Source organism: Netta rufina (assembly GCF_964035555.1).
Source record: "Netta rufina genome assembly, chromosome: 3".
NCBI classification, from domain to species: Eukaryota; Metazoa; Chordata; class Aves; order Anseriformes; family Anatidae; genus Netta; species Netta rufina.
In genome coordinates, this window is record NC_140125.1 from 60,038,861 (window position 1) to 60,059,997 (window position 21,137).

Here is a 21,137-nt window from a genome sequence, read left to right on the forward strand (position 1 = left end):
AATAGGCAGGCCAGTCATGTTACTGAGGCACACTAGTAAAATAAATGCCCAGCAACAATAAATGGCAGTGCTATGGAGGTACTGCCATTCAGACTTCCTATGCTATTTTCAGGCTGAACAACTTTTGAGGATATTACCTGCAGCGATCATTTATTACTGTTTTTTTCCAGGAGCTGTGAAATGAAGTACAGATGACCCACATCTGGAAATTACTTAGATCAGCTTGCTCATAAATCTTGGATATGAGAGCTAGTTGGTCTTCCCACTTGTGAAATGTTCTGAGATCTGCAGGGCACTCTGCTCTGATTCAGAATTGATTGGGATAATACTGGATGGGTGTTTGGCATCCAGACAGCAAAAATAACTTTAACAAAATTATAGCATAGCTTTTGAAATATTTGGAATGAAATTTTAATCGCCGAGCTAGCTGTGGTATCATTCTTCCCATCTTCTGTAGGAATGGCAATACTAAGAAAGTCCATACAAGTCCCAAGAAATGAAAGCTAGAAACTTCTAGGAAATTAATTTATAAACAAGAAGCAGTACATGTGTCTTAAAAGATCACAGGGATCTGTTTCAAACACAGATTTGTAAGAAATAAGTCAAAGTCATGGAAGTTCAAAATCACTAATTTCAGAAAAAGCACTTTCCCTCAAAAAAGACAATTTTTAAGGTGCTTCAAAGTTTCTTCTGTCTTGTTTAGAAAATTGTGGAGTGTCCTGAAATTGTGATAGCCCTTTGTACATGTGATGATGACTTGCATAGCCTCACTGACACTGCCAATGTTCTAATATCGTTGGATGGCATTTAAAAAACAACAACAACAACAACAACAACAAAAACTTACCTTAATTACCTTTTAATGTTCCTGTTGGGGTGAGAGAGAGAGAAATGCAGAGGGAGAGCCAAAAACTAATTCCTCATCTGTCAAACACCAAAGCAAAGTAACCCTTGAAGTATGAAACTCACCATGTAGAGCACACGGACAATGCATGAGCAGTGACAGTGCTATGCTGGGTGATGTGTGAAGATGAAAAACACATACATGAAATATTTGTTAAACATGCCTTCCTGTATCATAAATACAGCTGTGGGTAGTGGTTCTGCTTCTATCATCCGTTTCCGAACCCTCCTGTTAGCTTCCCTTTCTCCAGTTTATTAAGTTACAGCTATTGAAACTAGGAGTTTTCAGAGTAATAATATTTCCTAACTATTAATCCATTAATCTTTCTTTTATTAGTTACTTGTTTAGTGGTTAGCAAGCTACTGTTTAATTTACTCCATAGCCACTGATGTTCTCCTTGCTCATTTTTTTTTCCATCCAGTTTGAAGTCTTGGCATATTCATGCACAATGCGCTCTTGTGGAAACCTGCTGTCCATCTCCCAGTGCTCTAAAAGGAAAATCTAATAGCATCACTAGGTTCTCTTGTTGGTCATCTGAGAGAGTATGGTACTTCTAGCAAATACTTTTACATATATCTCATAGAAGAAATTTTAATGGTGTTTCGTCTCTCCTCCTCCTTGTTTTTAATTTAATGAAATGAACAATTTCATATTTACCCATTAGTTGATGCATATTTGGAATCTGAAACTGGCATAGCACAGAAATACATCAGAGTTAAAATGACTTTTTGCACTCTTACAGGGTGGATACAAAACAGAATATTGATTTTGTCTTATGCCTTCAACAGCAGAAACAGCCTTTTTTTTTTTTTTTTTTTTTTTTTTTCCTCTTGCCTTGGAGATGAACCAAATTATTTAGGAAATGTGGTCTTATCTTACAAAAGGCTGGTTAGACTGGGCTCTGCTTGTGGGGATTGTTGGGAGTATACTCTCGATAAATGCCTTTGTACAGCCATGTACATTTGAGTATGGACAGATCATTTTGACTGCCTGGATTAAAAAACAAACATTTGACGGAACACTTCTGTACTGTAAGCTTTCTTAATGCTTGTAAGTATTTTTTATACCTCCTGTATAAACATGGCTATGCACATTTATCTGTATCTACATCAGAACAAATTATTTTCCTTGAAGTGCTAATAAGAATATTGTAAATTACTTAAACTGTTTTTATCTTGCATTTTGTTTCTCCCTGTCTTCCTCTGAGCAGTTACAAATTAAAGTATTCTTATCTGTAATGGATGTTTATGATTGCTACACTTAAAAAGCCCATCTAAAGAGCCATGTGCTTAATTGAAGAGGATTTGTTTATAACTTGAGTATTTCTGGGGCTAGGTTTTCCACTTAGAACCAGTGTATTAAAGAAATTGTTCTTGTTTTATAGGTAAAGATAGAGTTTTCAATACGCCCTTGTGTGAGCAAGGAATTGTTGGATTTGGTATTGGAGTTGCTGTTGCAGGTGCTACGGCCATCGCAGAAATTCAGTTTGCAGATTATATTTTTCCAGCATTTGATCAGGTTAGTACTTAGAGATTTGAATGAAGTAAAAAGAAATGTTGTGGCTTTATGTTTAAATTATTCTTCTGTTCACATTAATATTGTTTTAAATATATATATATATATATATATTTGCAAAAATATCCACAGATGTATTACTAATATTTATGCATACTTTAAATAAACAGGAAGATACCAGGGCCAGGTTGAAGTCCTGATTAACTAATGTAAATTAAAGATGTGGTTTGAAGCAAATGTCTGTCTTTGATTTTATTATTGGTTTTGTAGCCATGTTGACTTAAGCAGCTTTAAATTCCCCAGCTGTGTCTTCCCCACACCATCTCTCACTTCTCTGTGTGATTGCAGCCAACCGCGTGATCACATGATAAACCACAAGTTTAAATGGGGCTGATGGACTGTCTGGGAATGGGGAAATAATGGGGCTATATGGCTACCCTTGAGGCCTGGACATTTAGCTTGAACACGCTAAATTACTGGATTGCTTGCCTTGGAAAATGTTTGCCTTTCTACTGACTTAGAGGAATCTTTTGCTTCTAATTTGGTTCTGTGAATTGGAGCATGGAGATGATGATGTATTTACATCTCCTGCATTGTAGATGTTTAATGATATGCAACTAAGGGTATTGGATGCTACTTTTGTAAATGGAAAGGATTTTGTTTTGTTTTCCTTTCCAGATTGTTAACGAAGCAGCAAAATACCGTTACCGCTCGGGAGATCTGTTTAATTGTGGCAGCCTCACCATCAGAGCCCCCTGGGGTTGTGTGGGTCACGGTGCACTGTATCACTCTCAGAGTCCAGAAGCTTTTTTTGCTCATTGTCCAGGAATAAAGGTACGGTAATTCACATTTGACAAAGATTGATTTTGAATGAATCAGAGTAACCAGACTAATGAGTCTGAGTGCAGGCAGGCAAAGGAGGATGGAAGTAAGAAGACACAGCAAAAAATCTGAATATGCTAATTAAGTACTGTTAGAAGTCTGCTATTTATAAAGCTTAAACTGTATTAAGAGTTTAAGAATTTGTAACCATAATAGAAACAAACTTCAGCAGAAGTAGCATTTTGTGTGTGTGCTTTTTGCACCAAAAGCATATATTCTGCATTTGTTTGGTGTCTAGCATTGTACAGAAATTAAAAACTAACAAATACGGCTTTCCTTTTTTTTTTTTTTTTTTTTTTTTTTTCCCTCTCTCTGCATCTGTCATTGAAGCGCATTATAAAGTTGATTCATATGAATGACAGTGACAGGACAAGAGATATTTAGTGCAAATTGAAACACAGGAGGTTCCTTCTGAGTGTCAGGAAACACTTCACTGTGTGGGTGGGTGACTGAGCACTGGCTTAGGTTGCTCAGAGAGGTGGTAGAGTCTCCCTGCTTGGGGACATTCAAAAGCCACTTGGTCCTGGGCAGCCTGCTCTGGGTGGTCCTGCTGGAGCAGGGGTTCGAGCAGATGGCCTCGAGAGGGCCCTGCCCACCTCAGCCATTCTATGACTATGCGGATGATAAATCGGGGCAAGCTTTCAACATAAGAAAGTGGTGTATCTTGAATGTTGATTTCTTCTAGCATTTTGATAGATAAGTTTCCTGGTGAAGAAAGAGGGGACGGGTCTGTTAATCTCTGATTAATCAAGTACTGTTTGCCAGTTCTCATTTTTTTCTGAGTAAATTTGGTGTCTATGGACTTGTACTTTTGGATTAACTGGCATCCAGTCCATTAAGAAATGACTCACAGCTTGATTAATGTGAAGGTCTTAAGCAAAGTATTTGTATTTGTATGCTGGAAACACATATTCATTGTTTATATTTTGTTTAAACTTTTGCCTTAATATTATTTCTGTGTTCCAAAATGTCAGATATGACTTTTTTTTTTTTTTTTTTTTTTTTAATAGGGAGGCCATTTCTACTTGCTTCTCTTTAATTAAATAAGAGCTTGTATTATTCACACTTTATGGCATGTTATTCACGTTTTGTTTCATGATATTTGGGAAAAGGAATACATCTTTTTTCTTTGAGGTGTTTGTATACTAAACTTGAAAATTTTTCCCTATATAGACAAAAGTAAACTACAAAGTCTCTTTCCAGGTAATTGAATCAAAGGGTTTCTCGAGCTTGTTCAAAAACTAGAGTAGTTTATTATGGCATAGAAGAAGAATGTAGACCTGGCATCAGTATCTTAATCTTAGAAGGTGTCTAATATATGGTGGTCTTTGTTGGTTGATCTCAAATCTTCATATTGAACAAAGTGCTTAGGTTTTGTAGTCTGTTGATTAAAACCCCTTTCAAGTTCAGTGCAATCTAATACTACTGTGTTTAGTCTTCTGAATAATAATTTCATTCTCTTCTCTCATCTTTGATCTTCCTTCTTTTTCTTTTCTTCATTTTCTTCTTTAAGTGTAAATGTATGTAAGGAAAATACCCTTCCAGATCAACATCATAAACTGTATAGCTATACCAAGGATGAAGTAAATTCATGTAAATATGCTGCTGTGTGTCTTGCAAATACTACTGAGAAGAAGTGATGGGAAGTGGGGTTGGGAAGTAGCCACAGGGAATGAGGGGAATTCGGAGTTGTTGAAGAGCCTGAAGGAGCCCAGGGCAGAAGTTCTGTGGGTAATGTGCTAAAATACATTGTGGCCATCTCAGTTAAAGGGCGTACTAAATTCTGTGGAATTGGTGGAACAATATATGAATTTTGGATGCACACAGAAGTGTACTAGACTCTGGAATTTTGTATCTTTGTGAAAACAATGTTGCTCCTTTAATTTTTTTTGTAAAGCTGTTCATTAATGCAGTTAATAATGTTTGAAATGAGTACAGCTTCTTTGCTGAAATTGAAACCTATCTCTATTTCATATAAATGTGCTAGTATAATATCAATATTACTCAGTGAAAGCTTTTAGCATCAAAGGTTCAGGCATTTTTTTTTTTTTTTAATGAACAAAAATCCAGCCCTTAATGTATAAATCCAGCAATGCAAACGAAACTTTGGTCCAGATGTACTTGCAGAAGTCCTGTGTCTGTGCATATTTTGTCAAAATCACAAGAAGAAAGGCCACGTATTACAAGCTGAGGAGGGTAGGAGATACCTATGGGGAGGATGGTTTCCAAAACTACCCACTTACTAAGCTCAGCGGTTGATTACTGACTGAAGATTTTTCTACTCTGTTTTTCTTAAGTGAAAGCTGAGGTTTAGTTTTCCTAAGCAAAAGAGGGTTTGTATGTCTTGGGCTGTTCAAGAGAAGGACTGTAATCATTAGTGCTTACAACAAGGCTTGTTGAAGTGAGGAGGACATTGTTAGATCATTTTATCTTGTCTGCTGTTGTAAGGAGGTATGTCTTAATGCATACAACTGTCTTAAATTATTGTAATGACTTTCTTTTCCATTGGAAGACTGCACCAGGATCTTTGCCATCACAGCTAGAAGCTTTCTTTTTTGGTTCCAGCCTAAATTTCTTCTTAACTTGTAGCCTTAACTTATCTGTCCTTCATCTTCTCTTTCATGTGCTAAGAGCAATTGTTTTCTCTTTAGTCATTGTTCCTTTTTAGACTAAACAAATCACACTATCAAAGAGACGTTAAACAATTTCCGAAGGTTTTTTGGCATCTGTTTTGATTCATTTTCTTTCAAAACTGTTGATGTAGTCATGAAGTATTCCAACTGACTTTCTAGCAGCAATTTTTGCAATAGCACTAACACTTTCTTGACTACAAGATTGTCTTTTAAGACTGTACTGCATAGTATCCTAGTTATCCTTTGAGCAAATAATACATTCAGATCCTTCTCTGAATTTCTACTGCTGAGTTCTAAATTTATAACAAAAAATTTAGTCCGTAGATGTGCGTCTTATCATTATGTGAACTGGTGCTTTTGACATCATTCTCTGTATTGGTGGTGACAGTGCGTTCGAATAGATTTCATTTCCATGCTCTGACTTAATTTCACAAATGAATACAGTAAATAAAGTCTGTCCTAAAAATGATCCTGAAGGAGCTGTGCTGGAGACATCCGTAAGTCTGACAATTTCCCACGTCAAATATTTTTTTGAGTGTTCAAATTGATTGCTTCTCACTTGCTTAGAAAAATCACTTATCAACTTAATTTGAGGTGATAGCTGATCTGGCTTGTGTTTTGACTCTTCTATGTTATATTTATATCCTTAAATGTTCTTACTCTCAAAGTTTCTTAAAGCCTTGCAAACTCCTTGTTAGGTGCTAAGTTAACATAACTGTAGTTACATGTTGTGTGTGTGTGCTGTTTTTTTTCTAATGCTTTCAATCAGAGGTTGCCACTTCATACTTCACAGTTATAAAACGTTCACTCGTAGTCTTGACCCTGAGCGTGCTTTTAGAGATTTCTGAGGTGTAATTTAGCTGGCCCTTTTGATTTGAGGGAGTTAAGCCCTCTTGGCTTTTATTTTCATTTAAACTGACATTTTGGTGATTTTCTGATCATTATTATAATCAACTTTTCCTTAGATTATCCATAATTAACTCTTCTGTTGGAAAAACAAATATATTTTTTCCTTCCAAGTATTCAGATTACATCTAGAGTCCTTGCTTAGAGTTTTGCTTGTTTGACAGTAGTTTCAGTGTTTTTTTTTTTTTTTTCTTTTCAAAAATTTTTTAAAATTTATTGGACCAAGTCTGAAGACCTTCACAGCCTGCTCCAAAGAGCCTTTACCTAAACAACTTAGGATCACTCAACTGATTTTTTTTTCTTTTTTTTGTCATCCATCCACATTAAAACAGTAGTTTATAAAAATAGTTTTTTTTTGAATCTGGCTTTCTTCTGTTCCTTCAACCTCAAAATGCTATGGTTAATAATTACTTCTACCTTATTTGAGTGGAATAAATTAGTATTTAAATCATTGTGTAGAGGGGAACTATTCAAGCCTCATTAATAAATGAAATAAAATTCTCTAGGTAACTTGCTTTGTCGGGGGGTTGGACCCAATGATCTCTTGAGGTCCCTTCCAACCCCTACAATTCTGTGATTCTGTGAAAACTTGAAGTGTTGTGTTAGTAAGGTAGTACCGATGTTAATGTACTTTGTAACAGCTGTGCAATAGTTGCGTAGTTTTACTTAAAGCGAGTAATTACATTTTTTTTTTGACATTCGGTATAATATTGAGGAAGATTGTAGGAGACTTGTACTTTAAACAAACTGTTTTAAAAATATTTTTGCAGGTTGTTATTCCAAGGAGTCCTCTTCAGGCCAAAGGACTACTGCTTTCATGCATAGAGGACAAAAATCCATGCATATTCTTTGAACCTAAAATACTTTACAGAGCTGCAGGTAAAGATTTATATTGCTGTGTTTTCCTATAAAGCAACACTTATATTTTGCACATGTATTTCCATAGTCACATCTAAATTGATAATGTAGCAGAAATCTTGATTTGCACTTGTTTCGCCTTTAGCTGTGTTTGGGGGGTTGTGTTTTGAGAGGAAATATGAAAACCAGCTAAGATTTCTAAGTTTGAATACAAAGATGAATATTTAGTCTGATTTATATTTAGTGAACTTTGGAAGTAGAATGCTTTGTACTTTCTTGTATTTAAAAAAAGGAGAAATAAAACTAAAAGGTATTATCCCATATCATATTGAGTTGTGGAAACAGTTAAACTGCTTTTGTTTTCGTGACTCTAGATATTAAAATAAATTGCCAGATTTGTTTTTATTTTTCCAAAATAGCTAAACATCATCACCATTATTACAAAGTTAGAACTTCTTTGAAGTGCTTTGTTTCTAAAAGTCTAGAAAATCTGCCTCTTAACTTCTTATGTTATTTGGAAGGAAGTGTGATTGCCGTTACTTTTTTCCTTTGTTTCAGTCATGCGATCTTTTTGGTTGAATGAAGTTTTATTCACTATACATATCGTTATGCATAACATATAAGAACAATTTGAAGATTATAGTGCATGTGTTTATTGTAACGGTACATTTGTTACTTCCTTGGGACTGGAGAAGCTGTACTGACAACAGAGTGTAGAGTGAAAAAAAAATAATAATTTGCAAGTGGAGATAGGCAGTGTCTGTGTAAGCAACTAATGAAATAGAACCCAAGCCTTCATTTACTTTTGTCGTTCCTAATGTCATATAGTTCTGTATATCAACTATTCTTAAATCTTTCAGTACAATTTATAAATTAACTCTTTGAGTGAACTGAAGTTGGGTGAAAGTCCAAATGTTAAACACTTTTCCATTACTGCATACAATTTTTAGGAAATTTATCCTCTTTGTAAAGAAGAAAACCAAAGAAAAAGAAGGGAAGCATTTAAAAAATAGGCATTAAAGCCACCAAAAAAGAACAGGGTAACTTGGAAGCAAATACAGTATTTGCTGGGGAGACTGCTGCTTTGCTTTTACGCTTTCAAAACAGACCTTGGATTCCAGTTAGCAATGTATTTTTAAAAGTGTAACTATATTTAGAGTGACATGATGAGCCCGAAGTGTGTCACATTAAGATCAGTGTGTTTTGAAAGCTTAGAGTAATTCAGCAATAAATGCCTCTGACTCCTCATGTAGATGAAGTTGTTTGTAAAATGAACTCCACTATTAGAGTCCAGTTAAACAAACAAATGAACAAAAAAGAATCTTCAAACATCCCTGTTGTTCTTTGGTTTTGGTACTTAGAAGTCACAATCACAGACTGCAAAGTTAAAATATTAGCTTTCGTAGTGGAATGAATGACTTGCATCAAAAATATCACAGCTATTGAGAATATAGTGAGGTTTTTATGTATGAAGGGTTGACCTATAAAACAGTTGCTGGGTCTTCTAGTGAATATAAATGACTCAGGTGATTGAAATCTTGAATGAAGATGTGCTTCTAGTGGTTATTGTGGTTTACATGCTGGTCCATAACCAACCACAGCATTGCTGCAAGATGATCTTAGCAATATCTGGAAGGTGGTGACTTTCCCCTGTATTCTCATGGCCTGTTTTTCAGAGACATTACCTATATTTTTGTCTTAAGCTTTCCAAGAACTTCAGTTTAATGATCTAGACTGAAATTTATAGTACTTTTGTGCCACCATGTGACAGTTAAAATTGTGACTAGCTTCTATTCTTTCACTTTAAGACAATTTGTGATAGTTTTTGTACAACATAAATCAGGGTTACTGTATTATGTGGAAGGGTTCTGATGTTGTGTCCCTTTCCTCCTGTCCCCTTCTACTCCTACTCCCAAACCTTTCCTTCTGGCATCATCAATTCATTGTCCTGGTTGTTCAGCTGTTGTTGTAGGTTTGATCAGCATGAACCAGAGTTTGTCCTAGATAATTAACCTCTTAGAGTATTTCTTTCTGTGCTGCTGGCCATGGTCAGGGTTTCTTGTAATTTCACTACAGAAATGAAGTAGCCTGGTTAATTCAAAATGGACCTGGGTTTTCTTGATTATTTGGTCCAGATGCAGCAGCAGTAAAACACAAGCCTGATAAACAAGAACAGGATAAATGGTGGAAGGAAGGATTTTAAAAATGCAACTGTCTTGTGTTTTGAGTAGAAATATTTTTTTTTCCATATGACCGTGTTCTTTCTAGTTAGAGAAAGAAGACGGTATAGATTCAGAAATGTGTTCACAGAGTAAGCTTGAGCTACCTGTGTATTTCTTGTCTCTTTCTATTATTGTCTCAAAATTTTATATTTTTCTATTATTTTCTAAATTCTCCATGTTTCCATTATTGTCTCAAAATACTGGGTCTTCCCAAAGTTGGGAACATACAAGCATTCCAAAGCAAGGAAGACAAAAATATATAAGATGTGCTCTGCTGCTTTATTAATCTTTTTTTTTTTTTTTTTTTGAAGTTACTGACTTTACTTAAACTTCCACTTTGTTAGTATACTTTCAGCAGAAAGACAGGGTATAAATAGTATAATATGTCCCGCTCAAGACTGAGACTTGATTGTTTCAGTAACTAGAGACTGTATATCTGTGGATATACAGATTTTATTTCCATAATGATGGTTAAGATATTGAATAATGAAATATTTTTTTTCTAGCTTCCTGTGAGTAGACATACTTGATGCAGAGGACTTCATGACCAATGTTACATTGGGTTTGTAGGGATTGTGTTAGAAAGAAATAGGGTGTCAGGGGATAATGTGAAGTAGTAGTTGCTACCTGTACAATTAATGTAGATATTTAAGCTTTATCATTCTACTCTAATGGATTTTTTTCTCTCCCCATGAGGCCTCTAAATAGCTATAGATGTTATTTTGCTTAATATCTTTGACATTTCAGCTGAAAATAGGCTGTAAGGTTGGGTAGTCTTTAAAACACAAGGTACCTACTCTTGTTCACATCTGTGGAAGTTACTAATGATTTGTTTAAAAATAAATCAACAAAGCAAAATATGTTGCTGAAACATATAATAACATAAAATGCTGTTGCTGTTGTTGAAATTTGCTGTTGGATATTAGTGCTGGAAGATATGAATACATATCTAGCTTAGGATGTGTAAAATGAAGTTGCTTTCTGAGCAGCGTGCCAGGTCATTTGGTGTCTTACAGAAGTTCTTGTGCAGAATCAAGCTTGTGATGTTGCATTTGATGCATACTTGATCCAGTGATCTATAACAGCCGCCCACCAATTGCTGTCAAACTGTATTTTCAGGTCCACTTATAATGTATGGTTTGGGGGTTGTGGATAACAAAGTTGTTTGTTTGTTTGTTTTCCTCGATGTTCAAGTGTATATTTTTATAACAGTAAAGATGTTCTACAAAAATAAATACTCTTTAGGTGTTATGAAACATATGTCTCATCTCCAAGGTAAAGCAGAGTTGTAGCACAAAATATTTCACTGTGAGTATCACATGGGCGTTGTGAATGAATATTATCAAAGACACTTCAAAATATTTTTTGGAATAATGGACTTAACTGGATGTCTTCCTAAATGAACATGGATTTTTTTGTTCAGATATTTTGTGGGCTTATTCAGACATGAGGTAAAACTAATCATGTTTACAAAATAACCATTCATTTCTATATGAGTATTTTTTATCCAAACATGGCTTTGCCCACAGGAGATACAAGAATAGGCCTGAAGTCTTCAACTTAATCAGCCATGGGAGAAAGGTAGATGCCAAAGCAGTGTTGCAGTAGGGTCACCACATTGCAACTGTAATTAACCAAGGGGAAAAGGCAATTTTCAATGTGAAGAAAAACTTTGTAAGAATGCCTTGAAAACATTTTCCAGTGCATTTGAAAAGTGACATGTTAACTTACACTTTTGATATCCAAGAGCTCTAGTAACACAAAGAGGAAGGAGCAGGATGGAGTTAAAGCTAACATCTTAAACTTTGGTTGCTGTTAATAGTGAGTATAAGAAGTTACAGATGAGAACTGTAGTTTTGTTTGAATGAAATACAGCTGATGCATTACATGTGCTGCATTAGCACCGTGCGACTACTCTGAATAAGTTCCTAAATACATATACACACACAAACACACATTTTCCATGTGTGCATATGTGTGTGTGTGTTTGTATAACAAATGTATGAAAAACAACATAAAGCAGTAACTGAGTCTAAAGGCTCTAACCATGGATAGTCCAAGAAAAGCATGTGTTATGGCCAAGTACGTGCACTTCATCTTAATGTTCCAAGCATCTGAGAAGCAGCAGTACCAGCAGCTGAGGGCTAAATGTTGGTCCTAAGTTTAAGCAACCTTAGGTCTGAAATTGAAAATCCTTCTAAGAAAATCTCAGAAGCTCTTTTGTGAATGCTTACTTAGGAACTTCTGTATACTTGCAGGTTTGTTTTATTCGCTCTGGGCCCTGTAAAATACCTGTTACTGCCACTCCTGGCACTGAGCACCTCGCTTGCTCCCTTGCTGCTGTCCCCCTGCCAGTACCTGATTTTGGGGGGACACACCAGTGGCTGGGGCCAAGACCCCCACTTGCTCCAGTAGCTGACCCTGTGGAGCAGGGGCACCTGCAACTCCTGTCTGGCTCCTGTCCCTGGCCCAGCATCTTGCCTGCTCACCCTCGTCTCTCTGGGCCTGGTGCTGAATCCTTGCAGCACCCACCCCTTGCTGGGCGGAGAGTGAGGTTACACAGATGTTTAAGAAAGGCTTTAACAAGATAGGACAGACTGGTGCTCGGTTTTACATGTATCTGGCTCCTGTCACATTCCTTTCTGTTTAGTCCCCCCTTGTTCTTCCCCAGTCCCCTTCCCTTGCACATTCGCTCCCCGTCTGGCAGGGTTCCACCCACCCTGCTCCAATGTCCTGCGCCTTCAGGCTTTCAAGCTCCCAGTGTGTTTGTAGTTTCTTGGTAGCCCATGAGTTGGTGTGGCTGACCACCTTGGTTTCTGATCTGTTAATATTTGCGTCTCTGTATATTTTGCTTATGGCTTCCTCCATTTTCGTATCTTGCTATTGGACAGGGTCCTCCATCAGATACACTTACAGAAATAAACATTGCCCCGTTCCCCATAGCCTTATCAGTAAATGGCTGGGCAGCGTTGGTTCCTGTGGCTGCCTCCCTTATCCTTCGTTGGCCAGATTTATGTCTTTGGACGTTTGCACTTAGAACAAGAAAAGTGGGAGAAGCTGTGTCCTTTTGCATTGGAAAGGTGCACCTTAAAGGGTGTCCTTCCACCTATCATTACAGCAGTCATCAGAAGCTTTTGCGTATATTCATGTGCCTTGTATAAAATTAGAAAGCGGCAAGGAGATGCAAGCCTTTCTGAGAAAAAGTCCAGAGTTAAGTACAAAAGTGCACACACCGAGAGAATTCTGTTGCTGGTTAACTTACGAGATTATAATGTTACTGGAAGTGCCATGGTGACGTCCCCCTAAATGTCAGAGATGCAAAGAAAATACCTGAATTAAAAAAAGAAAAAGGAGGCTTTGATTTATAAAAAGTAGTTAACAACCTGTGCAGTGTCAAGAGCACATAATCATTATGAACCAAAGGAGAAGATGAGTCACCTTGACATTATCAGGTTTAGACATCTTGTGGAGAACCTACTCTGATGTTTTTTGACCTTTTCAGTTTCATTTAATTGTACTACATATGACATTGGTGGTGTAGAAATAAATATGACTTGCATCGGTGGTTGTTATAGAGACAAGACAGGTAAGATGAGAGAACACATGTTTTCCTTATGCTGTTCAGACTGCTCTTTTAGAAGGAGCAACAGATGGTGCAGCCTCTTAAAATTAACTAGTGATGGCCCTCTTTCTCTGATTACAACTTTGTTATTTGCTTTATTTGAAATCTGCTTTTTAAATATTTGATTTAAAATATTTTTATGCTCAATAATAGATGAGTAGGCTGCTTTGTATACAGACACCACTGTGTTTTGGTTAATTAGTAGGGAAGAAAATGCACAGAATATTTTCAGTGCTATTTTTCCTCACTGTTAGTGGAGGGAGGAGTTTTGTAAAGGCATGAGCTGAGCTCATTGAAAGGATTTTTTTTTTTTTTCAGAATGATTTAGCTATAATAATAGTTTAATTTTTGTAATTGTATGTTACATTTAATTTACCTAAATGGATAAAACTATTACACAGAGAAGGAGCTCTTTTTGTATGACTTGCACATTCCAGGTCTTCCACTGGTGCATCCGACTCCCTTCCAAACCTTCATATTCATGTCAGTTGCCTGGGTTTCCACCTGAAGGCCCTGTGGTATCTTTATAGGGTTCTTGTTCTCCAGGTTTCTTGACAATCCCATGAAAAAGACAGTTATGTTATGCAAATTGGTTTCATTATATTTCAAAATCTTGCCTGTTCTTTTGCCTGAGGGTTTTATGCCGTGCAAAATCTGGAGCAGCCTCGTCTGCTTTGCTGTCGACCAGTGATGTGCAGTGAGCAAGGGCTGGCTGTGCCTTTCCTTTCTGTCTTTCCCCACCACGGATTCTTTTCCCCATTTGTTATTCAAAGGAATTGTTCTAGGAAGGCACAGATCATTTAATACGTTCAGAATAATTGTCAGCAAATACGTGTGATTTTTGTGCTGTTAAAGAACACAACAATTTGATATTTTTTTTTCTTTCCTCGGCTGAATGGAAACATTACTAATTACATGGAAGAAGGTTCCTATTCTGTTATTAGTAATAATGGTTTAATTAATATCTATGCCTGCTCTCTGCCTGTTCAGGTAAAGTGAGATATATCTAATGTAAACATAAGAAAAAACCTGTTTTACTCAGCGTAAAACATAGGAACAGGTTGCCAAGAGAGGTTGTGGAGTCTTCTAACCATGGAAATACTGAAAACCTGACTGTCCATGGCTCTGAGCAACTGGTTCTCGATGACCTTGCTGTGAGCTTGGCCTAAGTGAACCCCAGAACTTGCTTCCTACCTCAACCATCCTGTGATTCTGTAATATTTGTAGTGCTTGTTTGCCATCTCTGCAGAAAAAATACTAAATGCTGTAATTGTAATTTAGAAAACTATTCACCACTTGATTTATTACAAACTTATGTCCTAATATGTAAGCCAGGAAAGAACTGAAGTCATTTTACTTGTATTGGATCTGCTGTACCAATTAGGGAAAATACAAGATGCTTAATTTTTCCTGCTGGAGTCACTCAGTAGGATTCTTTATCATAACTTCAAGAAGCAAATTAGGTCATCATTGATTCTAAATACTAAAAACTGACCTAAGTTATTTCCATCTGACAACTATTAAATGGATCTTAAGTTGAGTGGAACCACCTTCAGTAGTGGTCAGGAAAAGCATGATGCCTAGTTTTTTTTCTAGTTACTCTAATTGTGATACATTTTTGTCAACTAATAACATTGTTTTTTCCAAACTATATTTGAGTTAAAACTGCTATAATCACAAGTTCCTGGTGGCAGTCTCTGTGTAGATTCTGAAAATTGTTTTTCCTACCACTTTAGCGTGAAACTGTGGAGCATTATTCTTGGTAAATATCAGGAGAGCGCTGACAATTTTTTTTTCCTGTCTGAGTATTAAAGTATGATTTCAAGGCTCTGATGCTTGTTTCACTGCATCAACTGCAGTCTGTGCTTGGGATTTTAATCAATGATAGCAGTCTCCATCTCCAAATCTGATGCTAATATCTTTTACTCGGGAAACAGCAGGATTTATTACTACAGTAGTGTATGTGTATCTTTTTGGTATACTTCACAAGAGAAATGAAACATTGCACTGAATGCTTTCAGTGTACAGTATGAATAAAAATATTTTTAATTACAGCTAAACATTTGAAATAAGGGATAATAAGGTGATTTTGGTTTACTGTTTTAAATTGTATTGCTATTTAAAAAAAAAAATAGTGCATATTTCTATGGCATAATACTGAATAATAAAGGAATCTAATGCTTATTTTTTTCCCTTTGCTTTTATTTATTCAGTGGAACAAGTTCCTGTGGAGCCCTACAACATTCCACTGTCTCAAGCTGAGGTGCTGCAGCAGGGCAGTGATGTGACAATGGTTGCTTGGGGCACTCAGGTCAGTAAGGTTCTTTAAGTTATTTGTCATCCACCAAAGGTTAGGTTAAGGGTTAGGAGCTGTTTAAACAGTGTTGTATTGGACTCAAGTGCCAGACAATAAACTATGTGCATCTTCCATTGCTATATGCTTGAATAAATGATTCCCTTTGTTTCTACTTACATGAAACCTGCTTTTTAATGAGTGAGTTTTTACCCATTTTTGGTTGAAGGTGACTCTGGAAATATGGAAAAGTTACCTCCTCTACTGCAGGTTAATGATTTATCTACAGTTATGCAAGTTACATGTTTAAGAGTGTGGCAGTGGGATATGACTGAGGAAAGGAAAGGACAGTTGAAAGTAGTATGCTGGAAGAAAAGCATGGATTTTTACTGCAAGATTTAAAAAGTAGTGCAATCAGTCTGGGGTTGCCTTCATGCAGACAGTTAAAAAGAAAATCTGAAAATTTAGATAATTTCAAATTTTTAATACTAATAGGGGTAGTTTTGATTTTTGACAGTTTGTTTTCAAAGCTGCTCAAGAATATGGTTCACCTCCCCCTGCTCCAATTAAGATGTGCAAATACTGAAAAAAAGTATAAAAAAGAGAGAAAAGAAAAAGACAAAACAAAAAACAAAAACAACAAAACAACAAAATACACATTCTTGTTCAAGAATTGTATAAAAGAAATTTTAGTCAACATTGGAATTACCAAAAAAATCTTTTTATTGCCTTTAACCTGTAATTTAGAAAATGGCTATTTTCCTAGCTTATTTATGTCTGGGAAGCTGTTAGAGGAGAGAGTGTTATAACACTATATATCACCATAGTGTTAATCTGTGGGGTTGTCTTTTTGATTTTTGCTCTTTCTTTGAAATCTGTAATCTTCATTGATTTTCTGTGATGGATCAAGTAGTCAGAGGACAGAGAAACTCCTTTATATCTGTGGTTATTCCTACTAATCTTTGATAATTTGCACTGGTAGTAAATTTTAGACTCCTTCAATATCTTTACTTGTGTTTATTTCTCTAGCAGAAACTGGTTTCTACTTTTATCCTTGCTCTTTTTTTGAAAGTACATGCTCATTTTTCCTAGATACTTCATGCTCCATTTGGATGAAATCTTAGTGTTTGTCATAGTCCCCAAAACTGTAATGATAAATAACCATAAAGATGTCACACTTTGAAGGTCACTTAAGTAATGGCTTGAAAGCTATGTATAGATATTAATGTCCTGAGTTTACCCAGTAGAATGGAGAAGGCTCAGAATGACGTACTTTCAAAATACAATGTGCTTTGGAGCTTGCAAAATATAAGCCAAGTACTAAGACAGGCAGTTCTTTTGATGTGAATAGTTGTAGGACAGATGTGCAGCCCTAATCCAAATTTAGGATCTGACCAAACCATGTCTGTGGCCAAATAATGCAGCTACTTAGTGCTCCTGCCTCTATTCAGGAGTTGTTGGGCAGAAGTATGAGCATGTACATACATCACATGGAAGGTGCGTACTGTGCTGGTTTACACAACTGTTGAGCATACCTCTATACAGATGCTTATCCCATAAACAGAAAATCCAGCATGTTTTGGACATGTCAGACTTCTGCAGATCAAATATATTCAGTAAGTTTGTGCTGAGGGTGTTTGTAGGCTCTGTGCATAAACTTAGAACTTGATTACCGCATATGCAGTAGGTCCAACAAATCCAGAGTTCATTTTCAATAAGCAGAGAGTGATTGCATGCACACAGTGGTTACTTGTATGATTCTTGCATGCTAAGTAGTTGCTTGGCAGCTGCTGCTCTGGCGGGGTTACCTTATGCTTGCTTTCCTGAGCGGTACTAATGGAGGGCAGTAAAGGCTTTTAGTTCCTCTCCGGTTGTGCCCAGTGTTTTACGGTCATTAACTAATCCTTATCCCCTGTGAACTAGATAAACATTTTCGTTTATGTATCGTAGAAACGGCAAAAACATCCTTCCCATGGGTCAGGTTGAAAAACCTCAAACCTTGTACAGCAACTGATGTATTACAAGTCTAAACCAAAGCAATGCAAGCTAATTCTTTTTACTGTTATAATACTTGTACTGTGATTTATCTTTAAAATCATAGCATCATTAAAGTTGGAAAAGACCTCCAAGATCATCAGGTCCAGCCATCCCCCAACCACCAATACTACCCACTAAACCATGTCCCTAAGTGCCCCAAATAGTCCTTTGGTGTTCATATTTGTTTCATGTAGATTCATGTTTAAATCCTTAATCAGCTTGTTTTACAGTAGATTTTTATTCCATGTGAAATGTAATGCTGCCCTTTGATCCCCAGGCAGCTGACACCATCTCACCATGTCCATATTGTTAAATGCTGTTGCCTTCTGACCAAGGTGACCTCATCCAAACTGCTCGTCAGGGATGGTCCTTGGACTCTCACCACTGAACTGGGCCTAGCGGTTGCTTGAGGGAGCTCAGCTGCCTCAGTCCAAACCTGTGTTAGGAAGTGTCCCAACCCTCTGACAACATACTTTATGAGAAGGTTCTAATAGACATGGGCTGTTTTACATCTATTTTAAGAAGCTCATACATGTGCTGCTAAATAGACCCCTTGGCTGGTGGATAGTGAATGATGTGTATTCTAATTCAGTGCAAACCTTCTGCTAGAAGGGAATCCTTTTCTGTTGTATTAAAATGTTAATTATAATAATTAGATAATGCAATGTTTGGAATGTTGATATTAAATTGCATTGGAAGACCAGTGAGTGGTCATATGGTTATATTAGTGCCAGTACGCTTTGTCTGTAGGGGGTCAGGACTAGGTATTTATGTGGTATTTGCTATCTTTCCTAACTGTTCATAAGATAATGCTTTTGAAAGGAGATGGTCGTTTGGTAATCTATTGCATTTTCAGTAGATTGTAGTAAATGCAGTTACTAGGACTATTTTTGTATGTAATGCATTTTGCAGGATTTCATGTGATTGCTCTGTGTTAAAATACATCATTCTTATATTTGGATTTTGTAGTTGTTGTTCTCAGAAAAGCTTATTCTAAAACCCAATCAGACTATAACTATAAAATAGTAAGATCCAATACTGCTAACTGAAATACTTCTCTAGAAAGTAACAGTTTTGTTTTCAGTGATCCTTCATTGAAGTTTTTTTTTTTTTTTTTAAAGTAGTGCTAACTACTGCAAATAAGTAGTAAGTTAGTATATTGAACTGAGTAATAAATACTTACTGTATTACTAAATAAAAAGTCTTCTGGTAAACACGCAGGTAATATGTTAAATCACTGTGTATATTCCGTATGTGTTAATTTAGAACATCTTAAAAAGAACTTAAATGTTAGCTTGGTGATAACAGGTTGCTTTTTCAGGTACATGTGATCAAAGAAGTGGCAGCAATGGCTCAAGAAAAGCTTGGCGTGTCCTGTGAAGTTATTGATCTGAGGACCATCTTACCCTGGGATACAGAGACTGTTTGCAAGGTAAGAAAATGATGAGTGTTAATATTGAAACAAAACAAAAACCTCCTGGTAACAACAATTGAAATGCAAATAATTATGACATTGTATTTTAATTTTTTTTTTTTTAATGATCTAAATTTTTGTGTTGATTTATGTAAGTTTGATCTGCAGTTAAAGTGTTTTCATTGTTTGTTTCCGATGTACATCATGTTACTTGGATGTACTTTCTATCTGTAAAGAATGAAATGCGTTGAGCTGTAGCCATCAATATAAAGAAATGAATCAATATGAACTTTGGCAGCAACTGGTAATTTTTTTGCACTATTTCAATTATTTCTCCTAAATCCTTTATAAGCACTTCTGGACAACTAAAATTAATCAAAATTTTAGGTATTTTTTTCCCCCTTCTTTAAAGATTAGAGCTGTCATGCAATGAAGACAAAGTATCTCTCTGAAAGAACAGTTAAGTCTGTTTCATTGGATTGGATCTGCATTGAAATGCAACGAGGAAAGAAATGCAGCTGTGCACAGGAAATGCGGAGCTGTATTTGTACAATATTTTGCAAATATGAACTTTAAAAATAGATATCCTCTGAAGATTTTGAGCATGTTTTCTATCCTGAACATCTTTGAAAGCAATTGTGGTATAAATAAAAAGATGGAACAGATAGACCTGTTGCTTTAGATCTATTATTATTATTATTTTTTAATTAGGAATTAAAAGAGAAGTATTTCTAGAGAAGTATAGTGAACGTTGGCTATGCAGTTCATATATTTATTATAATAAATGTCAAATAGTAAATGTTTTTAGTGTTGCTTTGACATCAGTATGTATGCAGGCTGCCCAGTCTGGTCGGAGAAATGGTAAATTATCTTTTTCTATAGAACTTGTCTGTTTTGTTGAACTGGAAATAATCAGTAGTTTGCAGTTGGTACTATGCAACACTTGTATCCTAAGCAGCTTTTAAGGTAGGTTAAAGACGACAAAAATGTTTTTACAAATATATTAACATTAAGAGAAGGACCAAGGAGAATCTCCATCCTTTACTGGAGGCAGTGAACATGACTACTAAGGATAAAGATAATGCTGAGATTCTCAATGCGTTATTTATATCAGTCTTTAATAGTTGGACCAACACTGTGGGGTACTCACCCTCCCTACCTTGAAGTCTTGGATGGGGAGCAGAAGAAACCCCCCCCACAATTCAGGTGGAAATGGTTAGAGACCTGCTGCCCCACCATGAGGCCAGATGGGATCTACCCAAGGGTGCAGGGAGGGAGTTGGAAGATGTGATTGCTGGGTCACTTTCCATCATCTGTCAGCGGTCATGGTCATCCAGAGATGTCTCAGATGACTGGAGACTTGCTAATGTGACGCCCATCTGTAAGAAGGGTCGTAAGGAGGAACCGGGGAGCTACAGGCCTGTCAGCCTGACCTTGGTGCCAGAAAAGGTGGTGGAACAGGTCATCTTGAGAGCAGTCACACAGCATGTGCGGGATCACGCCCAGTCAGCCTGGGTTCATGAAAGACAAGTCCTGTTTGACCAACCTCACCTCCTCCTAATGGGTGACCCACCTAGTTGATGAGAGAAAGGCTGTTGACATAGTCTACCTAGACTTCAACAATGCCTTTGACACAGTCTTCCCCAGGATTCTCCTGGAGAAGCTGGCAGCCCATGGCTTGTACAGGCACACTCTTTGCTGTGTTAAAAACAGGGTGGATGGCTGGGACCATCGAGTGGTGGTGAAAGGAGTGAAATCCAGCTGGTGACCGTTCACCAGTGGTGTTCCCCAGGGGTCGGTGTTGGGGCCCATCCTCTTTAATATCTTTATTGATGACTTGGATGAGGGTAT

The 21,137-nt window shown here is 36.6% G+C and overlaps 1 protein-coding gene across 1 annotated transcript in view; it reads left to right on the forward strand.

Annotated features, from left to right (window-relative positions):
* The window catches only part of BCKDHB (branched chain keto acid dehydrogenase E1 subunit beta), a 123,556-nt gene that overhangs the window by 18,550 nt on the left and 83,869 nt on the right, over positions 1-21,137 (forward strand). The window contains exons 4-8 of the mRNA XM_084283477.1: positions 2,289-2,422; positions 3,098-3,253; positions 7,611-7,719; positions 15,756-15,853; positions 19,194-19,304. Of these exons, the coding sequence (XP_084139603.1) occupies positions 2,289-2,422; positions 3,098-3,253; positions 7,611-7,719; positions 15,756-15,853; positions 19,194-19,304 (608 nt within the window). The remainder of the gene's footprint in view (positions 1-2,288; positions 2,423-3,097; positions 3,254-7,610; positions 7,720-15,755; positions 15,854-19,193; positions 19,305-21,137) is intronic.